Source organism: Myripristis murdjan, chromosome 11 (genome assembly GCF_902150065.1).
Source record: "Myripristis murdjan chromosome 11, fMyrMur1.1, whole genome shotgun sequence".
Taxonomy (NCBI): Eukaryota; Metazoa; Chordata; class Actinopteri; order Holocentriformes; family Holocentridae; genus Myripristis; species Myripristis murdjan.
In genome coordinates, this window is record NC_043990.1 from 13,767,110 (window position 1) to 13,789,538 (window position 22,429).

At 43.5% G+C, this 22,429-nt stretch overlaps 3 protein-coding genes across 6 annotated transcripts; 2 read left to right on the forward strand and 1 right to left on the reverse strand.

Annotated features, from left to right (window-relative positions):
• The first annotated feature begins 958 nt into the window (after positions 1-958).
• s100s (S100 calcium binding protein S) lies at positions 959-1,986 on the forward strand. Its single transcript, XM_030063792.1, has 3 exons — positions 959-992; positions 1,336-1,489; positions 1,789-1,986. Exons 1-3 carry the CDS (start codon positions 979-981, stop codon positions 1,984-1,986), a joined length of 366 nt encoding a protein of 121 aa, XP_029919652.1. The 5' UTR covers positions 959-978.
• Positions 1,987-6,567: 4,581 nt separating this feature from the next.
• LOC115367731 (SH2 domain-containing adapter protein E) lies at positions 6,568-15,846 on the reverse strand. Its single transcript, XM_030063634.1, has 6 exons — positions 14,713-15,846; positions 12,766-12,892; positions 11,154-11,390; positions 10,283-10,532; positions 9,640-9,759; positions 6,568-8,449 (listed from the first exon to the last, which is right to left on the reverse strand). Exons 1-6 carry the CDS (start codon positions 15,214-15,216, stop codon positions 8,266-8,268), a joined length of 1,422 nt encoding a protein of 473 aa, XP_029919494.1. The 5' UTR covers positions 15,217-15,846; the 3' UTR covers positions 6,568-8,265.
• Positions 15,847-16,640: 794 nt separating this feature from the next.
• On the forward strand, positions 16,641-21,897 carry pygo2 (pygopus homolog 2 (Drosophila)). Of its 4 annotated transcripts, XM_030063631.1 has the most exons (5): positions 16,641-16,858; positions 17,384-17,501; positions 17,641-17,710; positions 18,322-18,371; positions 18,546-21,897. In XM_030063631.1, exons 3-5 carry the CDS (start codon positions 17,653-17,655, stop codon positions 20,217-20,219), a joined length of 1,782 nt encoding a protein of 593 aa, XP_029919491.1. In that variant the 5' UTR covers positions 16,641-16,858; positions 17,384-17,501; positions 17,641-17,652; the 3' UTR covers positions 20,220-21,897. The 4 variants fall into 4 exon arrangements, with proteins under 4 accessions (XP_029919491.1, XP_029919490.1, XP_029919492.1 ...); XM_030063630.1 differs by having other exon boundaries at positions 16,641-17,501; XM_030063632.1 differs by lacking the exon at positions 17,384-17,501.
• The last annotated feature ends 532 nt before the right edge of the window (positions 21,898-22,429 follow it).

The following is a 22,429-nucleotide window of genomic DNA, read 5'->3' on the forward strand; positions in this document are numbered from 1 at the left end:
CTTAATAACTATTATAACATGGTAATTCCAAATCATTGCCACATATTTATTTTTATGCCATCATATTTTTTGAATGCTATTGCTCATAACGGTTAGTGGCTTCAAGTGAATATTGCTCCTTCATCGGGATCATGTGCTGTAAATGCATTATTTCTGCACTCAATATTATGTTACTGACAGCACTTTGGTCTCCATGGTTTCCTATTGTATTGTGTCAGTCACTGAGACAGATGACCCCTATAGATTTTCCAGTTAGTCAGCTTTGGTGTCCACTCTCCTCCTCTTTCGTCTCCTCTGCCCACCACTCTGACCTCACCTGTACTGTGCACTTCAGGATGATGACAGCCAGCTATCTTTGAAACTGGCATCCCTTCCTGTTTTGGTGATTGTTTTGCAAGGGGTGCAACTGGACTTGTAGAGTTACTTGAATAAATGATTAATTCACATCTCTTTCAGCAACAGTCTATTTTAATAGTATCTTTTATACACAGGGGCCTTTAACTTTAGACTTTTAAGTGAGGTGAGTTGTCCTCACCTGTACACATGTGGTCAATGCATGGCAGCACCTCAGGTTACTTGGCCCTCGGTTTCTGATTGAGATTACCAGTGGGTTAACTGCATGACAGTTTTATGTTTCACTTGTGGTTTGAATGCTAAGACCATTGTTACATGATTGGCAAGCAGACAACACGTTCTACACTGAAAGCACTTTTCACTGATACTGTGATGTTATCATTCCTTGCATTACCAATTCAGCTTACAAGGGAGATAACTCGTGGAACTATCAAAACCTGTTATGGCTTCACTGTTCTTACATCTGCCTTGCTTTGTATGCAGTACATGAAGTGAAATGATCATTTGTAACATGCTGAGGGTGGCAGGTTTTCGACCCCAAAGGGAGTCAGCATCATTGACAATGACTTATCTGTGTCTGTGTGTGCACAGTCTCTCCACGAGCCCAGCACAAGAAGATCCAAGATGCCGGACACAATGTGTGTAAGATTGTTCGAAAGCTTCTCCAAAGCTTGTTTCATCTTTCCATTCAAACCTCTGAAAATGTAAAACCAAGTAAGGTCACACATAGTGATCCGAACACCTTTAGAAGGGCCGGAAATAGCCTCTGCACTAGGCAACATGTAGAGAGCTATTTGGCCCGAGTTATAGAAGTGGGCAAACTTCTCTAGCTTTGTTTCCTCCAGTCCATCCATGTATCTGTCCACCTATCACTTTGACTTGGTTGCTTCACCCTTGTTTGCTATGTGGCCGCACATGCAGCTGGGGCTGGAGCGAGCATTTTGTGGTAGATACTGATCTTTGATCTGATACCCCCTCCAGCATGTCCAAGGAGCCCAGTTCCAACCTGGAGAGTGCCATGCAGATGCTGATAAAGACCTTCCACAAGTATTCAGGGAAGGAAGGAGACAAGTACACGCTGAGCAGGAGTGAACTGAAGGAGCTGTTACTAGAGGAGCTGGGAAGTTACTTGGGGGTAAGAGCAGTGTGTGTTTGTGTGTGTGTTGACGTGTGTACGTGTGAAGAGGCAAATATGTGGTTGTACAATAACACTGTAACGCAATTCACAAATATGCAATCATGCACCGACACACAAGTGAAGGTATGTGCTTACATACCCAGAAACACAAGCACAGACAAGCCCACGTTCTGATGTATGTGCACACTCCACACGCGCACCTACACACTCACAAACGAGCAGACATTCTTAACCCTTTCCCTCCCTCCTTCCCTCCCTCTCTCTGTCTCTCCATCTGTCTCTCTCTGCTCTGACAGAGCTCCAAAGATAATGAAGCGGTTGAGAAGGTGATGAACGACTTGGACGCCAACAACGACGGGGAGGTGGATTTCACCGAGTTCATCATTCTGATGGGCGCCCTAACGGTCGCCTGCAATGACTTCTTCCTGGAGTACAAAACAGATGACAAACCAAAGGGCGATAGCAAAGGCGATTCAGCGGAGAAGAAAGAATGAATCAGAGCAAGAGAGGGAGAGTGGGAAAAGTGGGAGGGAGATGGGGGTGAGGGGTGGGGGTCGCTGGGGGCAGAGGGAGAAGGAGGGAAAGGAACAGGAATTAGACAAGGGAAAGGAACTGTGAGGCAGAAGAGAGAGGGGGGAAGGAGTTGAAGTGGATTGTTGTCTTATGCAATTTCTAAACAGTACAACTGTGAGTGTGAATGTGAGACAGAGGGACGCGTTCCAGCAAATAGCTTGTGGGCATTTAGGAAGGGCAGTGTTTTCCCTCTGCAGCTATATTTCACACCACAGTGTAGTCACAGATCCGGACCTAGTTGTACTGTTCACATACCAATGAGTGACATTACATACAGGGTATATTTCAACCTCATCCCTTTACAATGTTATGTTCAGATTTAGCAGTTTCGATGGCTTCTTGTACGCTCTTGTATGATTATGGCACTGGAAAAGAAGATGGCAGAATGCACACCAGGGTGTTTGAGCATCTCTTGCACATGAATAATTTGTGAACATATCTTAAGTTACAGATTATCAAATTATTATGTATTCAGTGTTGAACATTCCAATATGATTTATCCCTTTCCTTGCACCTATTTTGTAATCTTTTTTGGTAATAACCAACGCATTCTTCGAAATATTAAACATGGCATTTAACCAACTATTAATCTTGGTTTGTTGTCTCTCACATATATAAAACCCCCTCACACCACACAGCATTGTGACAGATTCATCAACATGTGAGGAATTACTCTCTGCACCTGGAGATCAGGTTGGAGGGTGCAGAGAGAAACTATGTCAGCAAATTTTGTGTGTACGTGTATGTGTGTGTGTGTGTGTAAGAGAGAGAGAGAGAGAGAGAGAGGACAGAGAGACAGATAGAGATAGGGAAAGAATGAGTGTCCATGTTGGTGTGTGTGTGTGTGTGTGTGTACTGGGGATTCCCACAGTGTAAACTGCTCCAGCTCACACATCCTGCCAACAATATCCTGCAAGTCTTGTTCCACCAGATATAAACTGACCCAGATGTTTGACTTGGATCTGCACTGGAAAACTTCTTCAAAAGAGAGACAGGGACAGAGGGAGGAGAAAAAGAGAAAGAGAGTGTTTGAAGGCAGACAAAGACAGAGTATTCGCATGTGTATGCGCATGTGTGTGCGTGTGTGTTTGTGCATTAAGAGCCAGCAAAAGTTGGGAGTGATTGGCCTTGGGGAATCCAATTTATGGAGTATATCAGTAAAGTATGTAGCTTGGAAAACAGCAGTATAATCATCAAGGAATGTTCAAGCTGCTGTGACTGTGAGCACAGTTGCTGTCCTTCAGTGTCTCACTCACACCATTGGCTGTATTAGTAAATCAACACGTCTCTCTGCACCTCATTGGCTTTTACAGCTGCTTGTCACTTTAAAGAATAAATGAGAATGAAACAGAGAGCAGTGAATCACGGATCGCCCCCTGTCTAACACAGTATCTTGTCACTCCTGGATGTAATTGTGCTTGAGGTCTATTGATCAGCTGAACCGCCTCCTCCTCTTACCTGCAGCAATAGTGTGAAACTGACGCCGGCTCAGTATCTGGAGGCAGGTTCGCCCTGCTCCTGTTTGCGAACATTGTTTGGCTCTCGCTGTTTTCAAAAGCTTTTTCTGATTGGGTGGTTTGAATGTCTCAGTGTTGTGTACGCAGCTTGTGGATAGGTAGGCTACAGTATTCAAAACAAAACAGCTTCTAAGGCGGTTAACCCTGTTGTAGCCTAAAGGAAAACTAATGCAATATGAACTGTAATGACATGCAGGGGCGTTGGCTGGGCCTGTCAGTATCAGGGGCTGAGCCCAAAGTCTTGTAGGAGGGTCCTGGGACATTCTCCTTCCAGAGAAAATTTAGAAAATTAGCCTCTAAAATGGTCAGTTTTGTACTTTTTTCTTTTAATGTGAGGGTCTACACAGAAACTGATTGTATACACCAAACTCTGTTTACACCAAACACTTGTAAGAGAACCACAAACTTCTTCTCTCCCGGTCATTGTGAAGCACTTTGAGTGGTTGGTAGACTCCAGGTCTGTCCCTCTCTCCTATCCTCTCCTCTCTTCTCCTCTCCTGGTCTCTGGTCATCTGATACTAACCTTATTAATGAGCTAATCTAGCAATGGCACCACCTGCTAACCTGCCCTTGTCACAAAATAACCTGTAACAAACCTGGTTTGGCTGGATCTGCAGGACAATCCGGCTGCTGAGGCTCACCAAATGGTGCTGGTTTTTGGGAAGAGTGGGTGAGGGGACCAGACCATTTGTGGCTGAATACTGATAAAAGGGGGTCGGAGGGTGGGGGGTGAGTTGAGGTTGATGCCCAGGCAAGAAAACGGCCCTGGTTAACTCCCACAGTCATTTGCTTTACCATACCTCATGGACAAATGTTGATCTTGTTTTCTTTTCATATATATAAACTCATTTTGTTCATTAAAAGTTATTTAATTTTCAGTCACATGCCTTTTCAACCATGGTAAAGGTAACCATGGGTGCCATACTTCATTCAAACAGTATCTAAGACACAGCTGACCTTACCAGGTGAACCTGTTCAAACAGAACTGCCAGGGTCTGTGTTGATGAATCACACATGGCTGGTGCTGCCAGTGTGGGGTAAGGAGATGAGGAACACAAAGCCAAGCTATGTCACTGGCACAGAGACAGAAGCATCTGATAAGGATGGCAGGGACACTTCGGTTACCAACAGACCAGGTCAAGCGACACCCAGATGTCAAACTGCCATGTCCATCAGACAGAGTAGGGCAGCGTTGGCTGTCACACAAGCCCAAGAGAGGCGGCCCACATGGCCCTCACATGGGAGAGTAGAATGGCAAACCATTGACAACAAAATGAATTTATTCATTCAAGTATAACTAAGGTAGCACGAATCCAGGCCTATATCATATGATGATTGATTCGTTTCTTGGTGTATCTCTCTCTAGGGCAGAATTTGAGAAGGGCTACTTCCCTCAGGTACATGAAATCCATCTTGATAGAAGACCTCACGGCTACACTACATTGTGCCAAAGAGCAGTCAAGAGACATATGACTTACAACGCCTTGCCACCCCTAATTTATAAAGATTAGACCTTGCTGCACCAAGTCTGACCTTTTGTGGCTTAGCAAATAGCAGTGCCACGTAAGTCAGCTTTTCATGAAGGTTGGCAGATACAGCTGACTGTTTTCTGTAAGATAATGAATACATCAGATGGAAATATATCTCTGGCATCTTTGGAGTAATGAAACCTAACCTCTGTGTCATGGGCCTTCACAAATTAATGCACCAACACTTGGCACTGAGTGCAACAGAATCTGAGCACGAGCTAAACAATGCATATAGGTAATGTCCTTCCTGGGAGTCAAGGAGAACCAGGTGACAGACAGATACCAGCCTTGGGTAACACTGATGGAGTGAGGACGGTAAAGGAGAGGGGCGAACGATAGAGATACAGATACGTAAGAAGGGAGGGAAGGGGAGAGGGATGGTGTCAATTGCTCGTTTTTTCCTTCACGTTAAGAGTCCTTGATATCGGTGTAATGATACTACTCTTGTTCTTTGTCCATTTCTAGTGCTGCATTTACTTTAGACCTACGTAAGGCGGTTACGGTGTTTATTGCAAGTACCTAAGTCGTTTGTCCCAGGCTCAACCTTTAACATGATCCTCACACATGGCTACAATCTCCCCATCCGACCTTTTCCTTCACCTTTTGACTCCAAGATGGCAACATAATCTATTTCCATTAAGCAAAGTAGAGTACTATTAGGGGTGTAATGGTTAAGTAAACCGATTGTTTGGTTTGTATTGTAATTTATGGGCCGTGATTTCAGTTTCGGTTCGGTTTGTTTTGCACATTAGGGAGAAAAAAGAACCCCGCCACCATTTCCAATATTCTCTGTAGATTGTCTTATTTGCAAAAATAATAATTTTTTTTTTCATCCAGAAATTTGGGATTTACAAAATGAAATCAAGAAATATTCTTTCAAAGACAAAAGTGCTGTAATTTCACTATTTCACTATTCATTTTTTTAATTCATTTTTATTGTTTATTCATCAGCTAGGTGAGTGGTTGTATGGCTCCCATACAGTGGATGTCTTGTAGATGTTTGTAACACGATACCTTTCATCTCCCAGTTCAAAATACAATGAACACTCAAGACCAGTTAATTCTCAGTTGCCCAGGAGGTCCAGCCAACACCGGTGAGAACTTTGAAGAGTGTATTTTGCAGTGAATGGTACTTTTTTTATTTATTTATTTTATTTTTTTTTTTTTTTTACAGTTTTACACCTGAATGATAGTGCAAATGATAGTAACAGCACAATCAGTGATGCAGAGTTAAAGATTTATTAGAGAAAACTTTGTCAGAAATCAACGAATTACGTCTATGGATTCATTCAAAGTCATTTCAGCCATTTCAACTATGTGAAGAAGCTGGATCTTTGAACTTTGAAAAGTGCAGTCCTGCTTTTTTTCATTCTGCTGTACCTTCAAACACCTACAACTAATCATCATGTAAATGATTTACTGGCATCAAAGGAAAGCGCTCAGGGGATCTCCAGTGTTGAAATTCAGGACCTTTTTTATTATAATCTGTTTTTATAGTTCATTCATGTTTCAACAACAGGTGTCCACATACCAAAAGCAAACAGTGAAATACGTATAGCAGGTGTCTCCTCACATAACCTACCTCTGCTGGAGTGCTCTGCCAAAAACTACACACTGCCTTCCAATAAATCCACGAAAAGACATGGGAATGGCCTCACTCCAAAGAAAAAGACATGATTTAACATCAGTTATACTATGTTTTATTACTAATGGCCGACACTGGGCTCACATACTGTTGCCCAAAAATGTGTGCAGCTTGTCACTACATTAAGAGCAGACCTGCGCACAATGTATGCAAAACATATTTCAAATCCAGACAGAAATAAAAAACAAAGAATTTAGTACATGCAACGGTGTCGGCACTTTTCATTTTGCTGTTCTGTTTCCAAGCACTGAGGGTGAGGAACAGCTGTAACCTTGTATTTAATGGAGTCAGATTAAACAATATTGAAATAGGAGAGTGCACGACAGGATTGGCATTTCTTTTATGCAGCGGTTCAAAGCTGTTTCAGTATTTGTGATTCATTTCCTCATCAATGTCTGAGAAACATCCCTCTATTCAGGTCCCAACAAGTTACTGGCAGAGAATTGCCTTTCATTGAATAATATTACTTTAATAACATACTATGCAAATGTTTCCTCACCAGAAATTACACGAAACCAATTAATCAAATCAGCAATGTATTATTTGGTAGAGTAGATTAGATTATCCATACAAACATCATCCAGAGTGAAAAACGCTGTTTAACTGAAAACCCCAAATTGCATGACCTCAGCTCCGGTTCAGACAAAGACCAAACATTGTCGAGCCATTGGACATTGCATCAGGGTGAATCACTTAATGGTTCACAGTGCAGATGGTAGACACAGTTCCCTCATTCACAGTAAAATTCCTCAAAGGACAACACAGTTAAACAAAAACGAACAAGGACAAGGACAATAGCACATTACAAATCTGCTGTGGGCATGAATCAACGGTAGCGGGTCTTTTTTTGTTCACATTTTGAGTGGAAGGCTAAAGTAGGGGTGTGAATTTCTCCCACGATCAACTTCAAGAAGAGCAGAGAGTCAGTAGGCTGGAGGGTTCAGTCGGTGCAGTGTACCAGCACGTCCACCAGGGGGAGAAAGACAACCATAAACTAAAAGGTTTCTCTCATCAAAAGTACATTCTGCTTCAAAGTCAATTTCCAACCAATAATAACAGTAATTATAAAAAAAATATTATAATCATCACCTTGATAGTTAAGCATTAGAGAGATTAAAGCTCATATCTGTCCTTTCACAATTAAACTGGGACTGACAGTTACATTTATTCAATAAAAGCGCCTGGCCCTCTCTGTGGTGCCCCCCTTGTGTTCACATGCAAAACAGCAGTCTGGGTGTTTTGCATCAGCTGCACATCAAAGTAAAGTGAGGACACCTCAGGAGACAGGCTGCAACCTCAAAGAAAACTAATACAAACGACACATGAAGTAGAGTAATATGGGCCGACAAATAAATCTAAATATTCTGGGAAGAAAAAGGAGAGGTGGAACTGAAGCTTAACTGATGGGCGATGAGGTCTTAAATGATGTTTTTTTTTTTTTTTTTTTTTTTGTTCCGTACAGATCCAGAGGTGTGTTTGTTTTGCGTGGTTGGATGAGGTGGGGTAGGGTTAGTGGATACGAGGCACCGGGTGCAGCAGGGTCATGTGCTCAGCACCGTTGAAAGGCAGACGCTTAGTGCAGTAGTGGTGCACCACCTCCGGGATGCTGGGGAACACGCAGCTGCTCTGGTCCAGGGTGTAGCCGTTCTCTTTGGTCTGGGCAACAATGATGTGAACGCAGCCTTGGCTTGTCCTGAGTGACGGGGAGGAAACGACAGTGGAAGGAGAGGAAGAGGAGAAGATAGAAATGAATCGCCCAGAGGGACACAGACTCACTTCATATCATACAGTTTCCTCACCAGTGGTTTTCAGTGACTTCTCTGTAAATTGAATTCTAGCTTCATTACCATGATCAAGAGGAACTATTCTTCAAAAGCCGTGCCTTAACACTAAATATGTTGTGAAAGTCAATCTGTATTTCAAATATGAGCTTCCTTAAACAATCATGAAAGAGACATACACCTAGATAAGTTCTTCTTTTTTTTCTAATTACAGTCCAAGCAGAAACAACACAATCTGCAGTTGGCTTGACCAAAAATTGTGGACAGTATTTAACAGCAAATGTAAAATAAGCAATTGTTATATTCCTTCACTATACAGAGACAAACTGATGTATGAACACACACACACACACACACACACACACACACACACACACACACACACACACACACACACACACACACACACACACACAAATCTTAAAATGCCACCACAATGGTTCCACTTTCTCTCATTTTTGTTTTTAATAGGTTAATTAGTCTTTAACAGAGTTAACACTGCTCTAGCTAGATTTCATGACTTTTCTAAAATCTTTAGGAAATTAACATTTGCCATCATTTGTCCAGGGCCTGAAAATTGTATTTTGAAATTTACTTACTTTAAATATTTATGATGCAAATTCATACATCATGTTGAATGTTATTAGTCCAAAGAAAGATACAGGAAAACAGAACGTCTGGTTAATCAGAGGTTCCTGGTTTGATCCCCGGCTCCTCCAGAGTGTGACAAAGTGTCCTTGAGCAAGGCACTGAACCCCTAACCACTCCTGATGGGCAGCTTGGCGCCTAGCATGGCAGCCTCCACCATCAGTGTGTGAATGTGTGTGTGAATAAGTGAATGTAAGGTAAACAATGTAAAGCACTTTGAGTGGTTGAAGAACTAGAAAAGCGCTATTGAAATGCAGTCCATTTATCATATTAATCACTACTGTGCTGTGTATCCAGTAAAGAAGTCATAAATAAACGGGAGAGGGTAAACTATTATATATAAAAATGTACTATTAGTCACTGGTGTTATTCATTCACTCCCTCGTAAATTATGTGATTAATAACTACTAACCGTGCCCTTTAGAAAACAGATACAGTTGCGAGTTACACTCACTTGAGGGCGATAGAGTACTTGCTGGTGCCGGATTCACTGTTCCTGACCAGGAAGCTGGCCTCCTTGCAGGACTGCAGCTGAAACTCCGCCTCCTGCCGACTCACACAGCCATGGTACCAGCTGAGACAGGGGAGGCATTGAAGAGATTACATTTCATCTGTTACTGATAAAGAGCAGAACCTTACTTATCCAAATCCCCTTTGGAAATAAACCTCATTCTTATGCAACAGTGAAATGTATGAAAAATCTGGGGTAAAGTTTATTCCAAGTATGAAAAACACATGCACACACATTCTGATATTTCTCTAAAATTTCTTATGATTAAGTATCATAGTTTAGATAATTGAATGTGTGGGCATCTAGACGGAAATCCCAACAGTTAAAGAAAATATTTCAAGAAATATCTGACTCTACGCTTTAATTCAAACTGAGAGATGAATCCTCCAGGGACTTTATCAAAGAACACAGCGCTTTGATGTTTTTGCATCATGGCATCTGTCTTTTGCCTCCAAATGTAGCACAGCATATTCAGCAAACCAAAAGTTAAGTGAGAGATTTGGATTAACAAAGTTTCTTTGTGCATATTAAAGCCTACTGATGCTTCCATGTCAAAGAGGCCTCCTAAATGCAGAAGGCTCCTCACCTCTGTTTCTCAAGGGGCAAAGACGGGTCGACACGGCAGGCCTCGGTCTCGGGACTGCTGCTGTGGCTGGAGGAAGGAGACAAAGTTGGAGAGGACTTCAGGATCTTCTGAGTCCAGCTTTTCTGCCTGAGATGCTGCGGCGGCTGCTGCTGCTGCTGCTGGGCCGGTGGATGCTGGGGTTGCCTTGTGAGTGTAAGGTGAGGTGCTTCATCTTTGGTTAAAGAGGGGCGTTCAGGGCTGTCAAACTGTGCTGGGGGAAATAGAGTGGGAAGCAGAGATATGAAGTTTATGCAAATACATAAAAAAAACTACTGACTCAAACTGGGCGATGAATCCTTCAGGAAATGTAGAAGAAATCAAAGAATACAGCACTTTGATGTTGTGAGACATTATTCAGTTAGCTATTGGCAAAACGCCTGTGCATCAAAGTAGAAATGTCAGGCTGCGTTGTTTGACTTTTAGACAAATATATTTTCAGTTTGTCTAGGATAAAGCAGAGTCAGGGATGGGGAGAGTTACTTTGAAAATACAAAAAGGTAAAAAAAAAAAAAAAAAAAAAGCCCTGCCACACTATTTAACTGGCCATCTGAGTTTCCTACTTTCACTTTTAAAGTATTCTCCAAGGTAATCCTCTAATTTTTCTGATCTGTACTCAGAATGGATTTTTTCTTAGGTTGAAAATCAGAAAAGTTTCATGTTTTGTGTTTAGAATAGCAGGTTATAATCAAAACCTCATATGAAAATGATTCATACGAAAGTGTTATAAGTGTATAAAAATATAAGTGACACTGGGTGTGTTACAGAGGACATTTCGCACAGTATTTCACACAGCTCTGACTAGGTGTAATGAAACAAATGTAGACCGATGTACCTGACAGAGTTTTGACAATATGTTCCTTCTTCCACTCCCACGGCAGCTCGTACTCAGTGGAGGGACGAGTGTCCAGCTCCGGCCGCGTGACTGCGGTCTTCTCGCCGTCGCCGCCGCCCTCATATGGGACATCATAGATCTGTAAAGGTGCGGGCTGGCTCTCCTCCAGAGTTCCCTCACTGCCCTCCACCACAACACACACCTTCAGCAGGTCCTTGGATCCCCGACGTCTGATCTCTTGAGGAGGGAAAACAAGATGTGAGAAGCCAACCCCGGACAAGAGCTCTGTCCTGCAGGGAGTGGTGATGTGAAACTGTATAACCCCAGCTTTATGCCTTTTTATTAGCTGAGTCAAAACTGAGAGAAGGAGGTGTGTGATCTACATATATAGTTGGATCATTTGACAAACAGCCTATATAACCAGAGAAAATATTCCCATAGCCATACAAAATCTGAGCTGATTACAGAGTTTCAAAGCTGAAGACAATTTTTTAAACTAATGATCAGGAACAGACCAAATAAGTAAAATGCTGACCATGAGTAGGGCTGATTAATATAACGATATATAATCAATATAGTGATATAAGACTGGATATCATCTCAGATTTTAGACGATATAATAACAATATAAGTGTTGTGTGTCATTGGTTTTAAAAGCTGTAAATGTGATTTTCTGAACTTTTTAGACTGTTGTTGTTCCTATCAACTTATTTTGTTGCTATTCATTGGCATTTTGGGCTTTATTGTTTTGTCTTTGGTTTTACTGATTTGTCTTCTGAATTTTATCGTGTTTGATTGTGAAGCACTTTGTAACTGTATTTTTAAAAGTGCTATATAAATAAAGATTTTGCTATTCCATTATTCACCTGTACCTGCCTGGTTATCATATCCACAGCACTAATGACTGCTGATCAACAATCTGTTCTGTCTAAATATCTAGAAAGCACCAGTAGTCATGCCTGTAATTCAGACAAAGATACTGTGATATTTCCAGCTGTATTAATGACTCATAGTGACACCTGACTCTGGCTTCCTTCCAAAGTATGATGACCAACTCCATAAACTGAGCCGGTCACATCATCACATCCTCTGCGGGCTTTTCCCAAGGAAGCCTGGAGGTAGAGAAAGCACCGACTGCACTAGGATCTACTAGAGAGCACCACAATAAAACATTTTCAGATCCACAGCAGGTTATTGTGTAGCTGTTTCGAGTAAAACAATGGCATGATGGAATGAAAGGTCAAGCGAGCATGTGATTGGATAACTGGCCACCGGTCTTCCTGGATGCTGGGAAGTTTTGATAAATGGTCAGACAGGCCCATATAGGGGGCTATGCAGAGCTGTGTGTGAAGTAGGGGAGGGCGCAGAGGGCCAGCTTCCTTTTTGGAGAATAGTACCAGGAAACAGAGACAGGAAAAAGGAAGTAGAGGCAGGAAACTGCACCCATTGTCCTAGTGCTACACAGTTGCCGTGGCAACCCCATGGGGCACGGAGAGCACTAGAGGAGCGAGTTCATTTTCTAATCATTCAGCTGGGCTTGACTGAAAAATGTGAATCCTGTCATTCACACAGAAACACACACGTCAGCTGCCTGGTGAAGGGTGTTTCTTACCACTGATCATCTGCTGGGCGTCGTACGGCTCCATGTAGCCGTCGTTCTCCCCAACCCGCTCTGCCTCCCTTTGCTCTCTGGTCTTCTGAGCATCAAAGGGATCTGCGTAATCCTCGAGGATGATCACCTGGGTGAAGGAACACGGGGAACTCAGTATCTGTTTGATGCACAGATAGCAGCTTAAAACTCCAAAGTATTAGTATGAAATTCACAGAAAAGGCTGTCGAATGCCACCCAGTCATGCAAGATGAAGCACCTGCTCTCAAAGGAGAAGAAACAGCGACCTACAGACAGGCATCGGCTTATTACAAAAATACCTAAACTCGCATCACTGCTGTAAGACTAAAGGTTCATGGCCTGTCTTTTGTCATAATACTGACTCTCCTTACAATCATATATATCAGTTAAGCATCTCTGTTCTGCCATAGAAGAGACGTGTGACTTTCATCTTATCAGTGTCATTAAATGTCATGTTTATCTTATCTAGAGGTTGATTGGTAGGAGACAGTGGTAGGCCTATAAAAATCTAAAACACCATCGTCTTTAGGTGTTGCCACTTTTTCTGCAGTTGTGTTCCCTTGGTAAAAAAAAAAAAAAAAAGTGGGGGAAGTGATGTCTGATCCCATGCTTGATAAGCTGAAGCACATACAGTGATTCAGATGTTTAAACACAGTATTTAGTGGGACTGATGCAGCCACAGGCACATGCATTTACACACACACACCATTGATACACAAACAGACATAGACATAGACATAGACACCGTTACTTCCTAGGAAACTCACTTTATATTCTGTATTATTTCGAAAAATAATAGGTGGATATATGTGATATAGAACCGACTTTAAGTAAAGTAACTACACCTATAGCCAATCCAATCAGACTTAGTTACTGCTGCAAGTCTGAAAGTCTGAAAGAATGGGGATTTACCCCTTTTCTGAAACATAAAACCCCCAGTCCTCTGTACCTCCTCTCTTTTATCTTGTCTTTTTTTACCACACATCTCTCTACTGTCATCTCCCTGACTTCTCTGCCTTTCTCTTCTTTTTTTTTTTTTCAAAGCCAAGCTGCAGGGGACTTGGGTTCGCACCTGAGTGTCAAATGACAACAATGCTTTTTATAACTTGATAGCCTTCACCAGGGGGGGTGAATCTGGTGAAAAGAGGAGTGAGGTGGAGTGGTGAGGGAAGGGGAACGCCGGACCACATACAGGAGAGTGAGGTTAGGGTAAATAGGTAGGGGTTGTCTGACCACAGCTTTGTATTCAGAGCTGCGAGGGTGGTGGGGGGTAAGGGTGAGGGGTGGAGAGGAAGAGAAAGAGAGATAGATAGAAAGACAGACTGGGAGGAGTGGACACAATGGGAAGTGACAAAAGGGGAGGGATGAACTGAAACAATACTATCAGTTTTCAGAGCTTGGACTGACTCCTCGCTTTTTCATTGTCAACAGTACTGATGACACCACATGTTATTATTTCTTGCTGGAGGAGAGTGTGTTGCACTGGAAAGGGGCCACAGATTGCATTTAAGTTAATAATTCATGTCATTCTATTAAAACATATGGGTCAGCAGGGAATGAACAGGAAACAATTCTGTGCAAATCAGCCAGCAACTTTAAAACAACCTGTTGCATATGAGTAGGGGAATTTACTTTATGTAATATGAATAATTAGCAAAATATATTAAATAATCACACTTGCAGATCAATATGAATCCTTCAATCGCCTCAAATATCACAGCAAAATCTGAAGTTTAGGAGTAGCCTAATATTTAATTAAATATTGTTATAGTGAAACCATGCAGATGCAAATACCACAATGAGACCACTCTCTCCCACATGATTATTATAGTAGACTAATGTAAGAGGGAGATTAAAGCACAATAGAGTCCCAGCTAAGAACTATTCTAGTAATATTAAGTGATTTTTCAGGCTGAGATTGCGACTTACTGTTTCTGTTTTGCTTGGTGTTTTTTCCACCTCGGGTACCACTTGACTGATGATGGTACCGCTGTTAAAGTTGGGGCTTTTGTCCTGTTTGTCCACCCTGATCAGCCGGCTGATGTAGGCCGGCGCGGAGCTCTTCGGGGCCCGGTGCTGCTCCTCAAGCACGGGCTCGGCTTTGGAGTTCTTGCGACTTTTCCCAGGTATGAGGGTGTCCCAAACCTTGCCATCCTTTGGTGAACTGGAGCCGTTCCTGCCCAACTCGATGGCTGAATTCTTTCTGTTTCTTCCAGACAGGAGAGAGCTGACTCCTCCACCTCCACCTCCTCCTCCAGTGCTGTCAGCGGAGGAGTTTTTGCGCTGACCGGCTTTGGAGCCTGTTGCTTTGGTACCGATGCTGGCCACCAGCCCGGGCTTGGCTCTCGGTTGGGACCCTGATTCCGAGGCCGAGCGGATCCTATCGGTACCATTCTTCAGATTGATAGGGAACTCTTTGAACCACTTTGCCATGGTGATGAAGTTTGAAAGCCACTAACCTCTCTGCTCTGACACCTTTCAGCGCCATACAACAGAGCCCAGGAGACGCACCTTTAGAAATCACAGCGGGCCCTTCCAACAAAAGACTTCCGTTGTTTTATTCTGGGACAGTCTCTCGGAGCCTGGCCGATTTGGAGCAGCACCTCCAGATTCCTGTTTTAAGCTTATCAGAAAAGCCTTGGCGAGTCAAATCACTGGAAGGCCTATAAAGCCAATAAAAAATCGTGCTGCTAAGTTACACCTGAAATTAAGACTGATTTGCTTATATAAAACAGACTGTTGGAAGCCTGTTAGAAAAGAAAAAAAAAATAAATTAGATTTAAAAAAGCGCAAATATCCTTACTTTATCCCATTTGCAAATTTCTTATATATGTTTTTTCTTCCATTCAGTGGAAAAGTTATTCTCTTTGTGTAAAGAGATGTCTTCGGAGTAGGAAGACCCTAAAGGAAAAAAAGTTTCTCTTGCGTCTGATTTGTGGTCCCATTCCCAGAGTGGCTTATCTGGTCTTTTACAACCCTCCACTGTCGCAATGAGGCTCCTGACTATACGCCTGGAGTATATGGGTGGGGGATGAACTCTTTCTGTGTGTGTGTGTGTGTGTGTGTGTGTGTGTGTGTGTGTGTGTGTGTGTGTGTGTGTGTGTGTGTGTGTGTGTGTGTGTGTGTGTGTGTGTGTATGTGGTGGGCGGCGATGAAGTTATGCAGCCTGGCACCACAGTAGCATATTCACTTTTGCATTTTTTTTTTTTTTTTTTTTTTTTTTTTTTTTTTATCAGTAGGTAGGCTACGTGCGCTTTATCAGAATGGCTGCAGATCCTAGAGAAGAACTAAACTAAACATTAGACTACTTAAATGAAAATAAAGCTACTACACCTATTTCATAATACTTGTCCTTTGAAAGCAGGTGCTTCAAAATGCAGGCTTGAAATGATGACTTGATTATGGCCATTCGTTGACATTCTTCCACAGATAAGTCATATTCCCAGAGCCATTATTATGTCTGTGTCCATTTGTGCAGTTTTTTTTTCCTGACAACTGAGGCTGACAGTTGAGGAGTGGTTATATCAGCACTTTGATGCGGTTTATTAATTCAACATAGTTCATATCTTACTCAATACCACACTTAATTGGCGTTTTAATTAACGTAAATCAACTGCTTTAATAGGTATCACTCGAAAGTGGTCCGTTCTGGCCTGATCCACACATACCAGCGAAAGGTGTGACACACAAGACACAAACGAAACAGAAAAATAGCATTCAAAAAAATGTTGTAAATTATAATGTTCTGAAATACTTTGTCGTACGAGGCCAAAGTATGTACCTTGTGTATTATGTTTAAAAGATGCGTTTTATATTCATGAGGGATATTTTTCGACACCCCTATTTTGCCCGTGACTTGGAGTCTTCCACGGTGCGCGATACCCCTGCTTGTCCCTCTTTGTCCGGTGGCGACAGAAGGCCATGATTATTATGGCAAAATTTGCGTTTTTGAATGAATAATAATTGAATGGTGGATCGAAACAGCAAGCATACGCCGTGTGAGGACTGGTTTACCGGCAATGACACACCAGAGAGTTTCAATTTAAAGGACAGCAGAGCAAGCAACGGAGAAAGGGTACAGTTTACTTCCAAGACAGTCTGCAACCTGGCTAGCTATCCTCAGTAGCATGCTAACGCTAGCTACCAAGCTAACGTTAGCATAGTAAACAACAGTTTTCGATACGAGACGGATTGTTTTGTCTCGTAAAGACTGTTACTGGGTAAAAATAGTTACAACTGTCCAAATTGTATGTAGTTGTATAGTTCGTGGTTTCGGATAACCATTTACATGCTGCGGTTACTCACTCACTGAAATCTCAAGGTTTCCTAGCTAGCCACATTGAATAACGTGGCTAGCTAGTTAGCTAAGCTAGTAACTAGCTAGCCTTAGCTAGCTGGTCTAGTAGTTTCACATCTGTAAGTGATCATCACACAGGGGGAGGGAGGGGGGTGTTCTGCAACTTGCATGTACTGGCAAACAAGCCCGGTAGCGAACAACCAGTTTCATTCAACCGAGAGAGACTGGTTTGCAGCCACACTGCTCAGTTGTTCGTTGTACAGTTACACAGCTAACTAACATGCACTCGCTTAATTTTATCAGACGTTAATTTGGTGACCAAATCCCGGCGTGACAGACATCGTGGCGAAAGATTTGCAGCTGGAAAAGGAGTTTTGCAGACCTGGGCCGGTGACACAACTTAGTTTCTAATACGTCTTGGGTAATGTTGTGATGATAACCATTATAACGTTATCGACCTGAAGGCTGATTCCACCTGCTCGGCTCCTAGCCTTCAAGACGTCGTCATTTTTAACTTTTTTTTCTTGCATATGAACGGTGATATGCCACTTCACCGACAGTCATATTAGCTAATGGCTGCCGAATCGGGGAGACTACTGGCGGGACAAGGTCAAGGAAAACGAGGCAAAGGTAGGAATTAATTTCACCCATCTCCCAATCAGATCGGAACCATCCATTACTGCGCTGCAATGGGCTGCACTGGTGCTGTTAGCAAATCCCTTCTCGCCTCCCCCATATGTAAACTTCACGACTGTCTCCGGTGGTGGCTGTTTCTCACAGAGTGGATCTGTGAACGGGGTTCATGTCTATCTTGCTATCAATGTACCTTCAACTCCGTTTCCTCGTTCTCATGTCTTCGTCTTTTCCTGTCTCCCTCATTGACCTTACCTCCTTCTGCCTCTGTTTGCGGCCTCTCTCCCTCTCTCGCCTGGGTCATTTGGTCTGCCTGGGTCATTTGCGATTCAAGGCTTCATAACCTTGGTGATGATAACGCCTGGATGTTCAACATCTTGTCCTCATGCCAGTCTATGTCCCATCATTGAATCCATCTCAACTGTTGGACTTGAAAAAGAGGCCCTAGGTCTAAAGCTGCTCCACTCTGTCACTAAGGGGTATTGGCCAATCCAAACGTGGTGTCACAAATGATGAACCAGCTGGATGAAATATGGAGGTCTGTGTTTGTTGTTGCTAATGTTTTACTCCCAATGTCTACCCCTTCCTCCCATATTTCATAATTGCAGCTTCACAGATGAAGAGCCCAGAGAAAAAAAAAAGGAAATCCAATACTCAGGTAACAAATTGCCTTGGGAGTTTAAACACAATCCCACATAATGTACTTTTCTATTATTAGTGTTTACTGGGCCTTAGAAATTGTGAGAATGCGTGCAGTCTAAATCATCCTCTTGTCATACTCACAGAAAGCATTTTTCCTTCTTTATATTCATTTCCTTTTCCTTTGTTTTAGGCGGCGGGGTTCTCCCACCTCTCTGAGTTCGCACCCCCTCCTACACCCATGGTTGACCACCTGGTTGCCTCCAATCCCTTTGATGATGACTTTGGGCCCCCATCCCGACCTGGTGGGGCAGGTGGACCGGGTGGTGCTCCATTCTTACCCAGTCCCGGGGCAGGTGGAGGAGGCGGGTATGGAGGAGCAGGAAGAATGGGTGGAGGCATGGGCTTCATGGGAGGACCAGGAGGACCAGGCGGTGGCCAGCCTGGACGGAGACCACCTTTCGGCCCGCCATCCAATGCTGGACCACACCATCAGCTTGGCTTTGCAGGAATGCCTGGCTTTGGAGGTGGCGGTGGAGGTGGTGGTGGGGGAGGAGGAGGAGGTGGTGGATTCCCCCCTGGAGGCCCTTCACAATTCAATATGCCCCCCAACTTCAGTCCACCCATGCACCCAGGGCCTGCATTCAACCCAATGTTGTCTCCAGGAGGCATGGGAGGTCCTGGGGGAGGGGGACCACCCCACCCTCGATTTGGCATGCCTCCACAGCAGCAGCATGGACAGGGCGGACACCCCTTCAACAGCCCTCCATTACCTGGTGGTGGAGGCCCCAGAGGGCCCCCACATGGCCCCATGAATCCTATGGGGGGGATGCCACCTGGGATGAACATGATGGGCGGGATGGGTGGTGGTCCCGGAGGAAATATGGTGGGAGGGTTATCAGGTATTCCTCCTCAAGGACAGTTCCCACCCTCACAGGATGGCCCTTACCCTGGCCCCAGTCCACCAGGACAAGGGAACGAGGAGGGAAAGAACTTTGGAGGAGGAGGGCCTCAACCTGGGCCACCTCAGCCACAGCAGCAACAGCAGCAGCCTAACCTAAACCCCAACGGCCCCCCTCCTAATAACACTACACCTGGGCCTCCTTCTAACTCAGGCCCGCCCCAGCCTGGGGGAGGCTTCCCTGGCCACCCTGATGTCCAGCAGCCCAACGCCAACACACCTGGCCAGCCTCCCTCAGCACCACCCCAGCCTAATCCCAACTCTTCCCCCACTGGTCCCCTTAATGGATCCGGCCAACCCCAGCACCCACCACCCAATCAGCTGCAGCCTCCCAACAATGCCAGTGCCCCCAACTCAAACAACTCTTCCCAGCAACAGCAGCAGCAGCCACAATCCACTCCACCTAACTCTGCCCCTGGCTCCACCCCTTACAACCAGCAGAACAACACTCCTGGAGGTGGCGGTCCCATGCCCAATGCGCCCCCCAATTCAGGCCAGAATAACATGACCAACAACAATGGAGGCAACACTCCAGGCAGCAACCCCAATCCTCCATCTAATTCCACTTCCACCCCTAACACCCAGTCGCCCCTTCCCCCCGGCCCAGCCGCTCCTTCCACTGGGCCCAGCTCTGGCCCTGGGAAACTTGGCGGCCCTGGGATGGTCTTCCCCTGTGGCTTCTGTCTGGCTGAGGTGCACGATGACCAGGATGCCATTTTATGTGAGGCATCGTGCCAACGTTGGTTCCACCGCGACTGCACAGGCCTGACAGAGCCAGCATATGGGCTGCTGACCCGGGAGAGTGCCGCCGTTTGGGCCTGTGACTTCTGCCTCAAAACCAAGGAGATCCAGGCTGTGTACGTACGCCAGGGATTAGGCCAGCTGGTGGCAGCTAATGAGGGGTGAGGAGCAGCAGGGAGGTGCGGTGTGTAAGAACAAGGAGAGGACAGGCGAAGAGACATTAATTGCTCTGATCTAACTGAATGACTCATGTATCATGTCAGCTATTTGCCCAACTTTCTCTTGACTAGCCCTTTACTTGCTCAGTATACAGAAAACCACACTCATTCACATTCATGCTTATATATAGCACTTTTAGTGACTCTAGGCATTGATCCCCATCCCTCCCCCCATTTGAGTCAAAATATACGATGAATGTTAAACTCCACAGTCCTCCAGACATCTAGCCTGCCAACCAGCAAAGCACTGACACCAACACACTACCTCACACACTTTGTGACTGACGGGCACGGAAGCTCCTGCACTGACTGACTGTGAGTCACCCCAAATAGCCCAGATGAGTGTGATGGTATTTCTCACACATGGGTGAATAAAATCAATGTAAATCAGTGTAATGTTGAAGTATTTCCCCCACTAAGTGGATTGATACATTGACACACAGTATCACTATTTTTCTGTACGTTTCAAGGCCAGAAATGAAATTATGCACAACGTTCTATCAGATGTTTAAAATTGAAAAGATCAAAGAGTGCCTGAAAATCTGAAAGGCCTTGAATTTTATCTGTTAATTGATTTATGCCTTTCCTCCCCATCAAAATTCTGTGTTCTAACTTTGCCCTATATTATTATTTAGCCTTTTACTGCAAGCAAATGAAAGAAAATGGATAAATAAATCGCAGTGTATAGCAGTGTAAATCTCAATACCAAGTGTATTGTTAAACATAAGTACCAAGAACAAAATATATATATATATGTATATTACAAGCTCTCTGACAATGCCTGCGCCTACACACATTTGACCCCCCCACGTATCTACCATCATTTTTTACCCAATGTTGATTAATCCAGAGGAGATCCAGGCCGAGACTTCACCACCAACATGTCATGGAGAGGATATCACTACCGAAATAGTTGTAAATATTAGGGCAGAACATTTGTCTGGAACTCCGTCCGTTGTGAACATGCTGGAGAGTCGACCAATGAACAAAAAATAAGTTGAACTTAAAATGTCTTGGTTGTATTCAATATGACATTTTGGTTTTTATACATTGAATCAACTTTTTTTATCCGCAGTACACATGAATTGTGACATCAGTGCTTTTGGATGGTGTTGGCATAGCAAGTAGTGACATCATGTCATATCAGATGTGCATAGTTTTGTTTTTGTTTTTTTGTTTTTTCCTTTTGGGGTTGCATGTGAACCAATGCAGTAACTTTGTCTGATCTGTTTATGTTTGTATTCTGGTCTCTGCTCTGCTGGAGGCCTTGAAGTAGACCAAATAACTAAAGAGCGAAAAATACCCATTTTCACATTTCACGGTATAAGATGTTTATAACTTCTCTTCCTTCTCGTTTTCTTTTCTTCATTCAATGTCCGAGTTGCCTTTGTTTTTTTCAGCTGTTCCCTTTTTGTACTGGTATTTGTGCTGTTCGATGTGCTCTGCTCTGGCGCCTCCTGGTGGAACCTAGAGGAACCAGTGACCCCCACACCTGGTGGGGAAGGGAAAGGTACTGAACTCCTAAGTAAAGAGAATTTTTTTGTACTTGTCCATGTCTGTTTTGTTATTTTTTTATTTGTTGCTAATTGTATTAAAATGGGGGTTGGCAAACCCACTAAAATGTATATGCCAATGCAGTTTCTTTGTCACAGTACTCAACTGGAGTTAGTCATGTCAAACTAAACCAAACTGCATTTGACCATGACCTTGATTTAATGTCATGTGTCATTGCAGGCTTTTTTTTTTTTTTTTTTTTTTTTTTTTTTTATCTGTGGAAGCTTGTCATATTTGTTTACTATCAGTGGTGTGCTTAAGGTTTACTCAAAGGTATAGCAAACTCCCTTTAAAAAAAAACAAACAAAAAAAACAGCTGGTTATAATCACATTTTAGACTTTGTGCATTATCAGTGGAATATGTTGATCCTCATGTCTATGATCTGGCAATATGAGGCAATAACACCAGCATAATCAATTGAGTGCAGTCGTTATTATACATCTTATTGTGTATAGAAAACAAAGAGTTATGGAAAACTAGACCAGCTGATTGTGTGAGAGTCCACTGAAGAGCTAGTAGACCTAACCTTTATTTTACAGACCTAAGTTAAAGACATTCTACATATTAGTGAATCCAGCAAAGAATGTAGATGGGATGGTCAA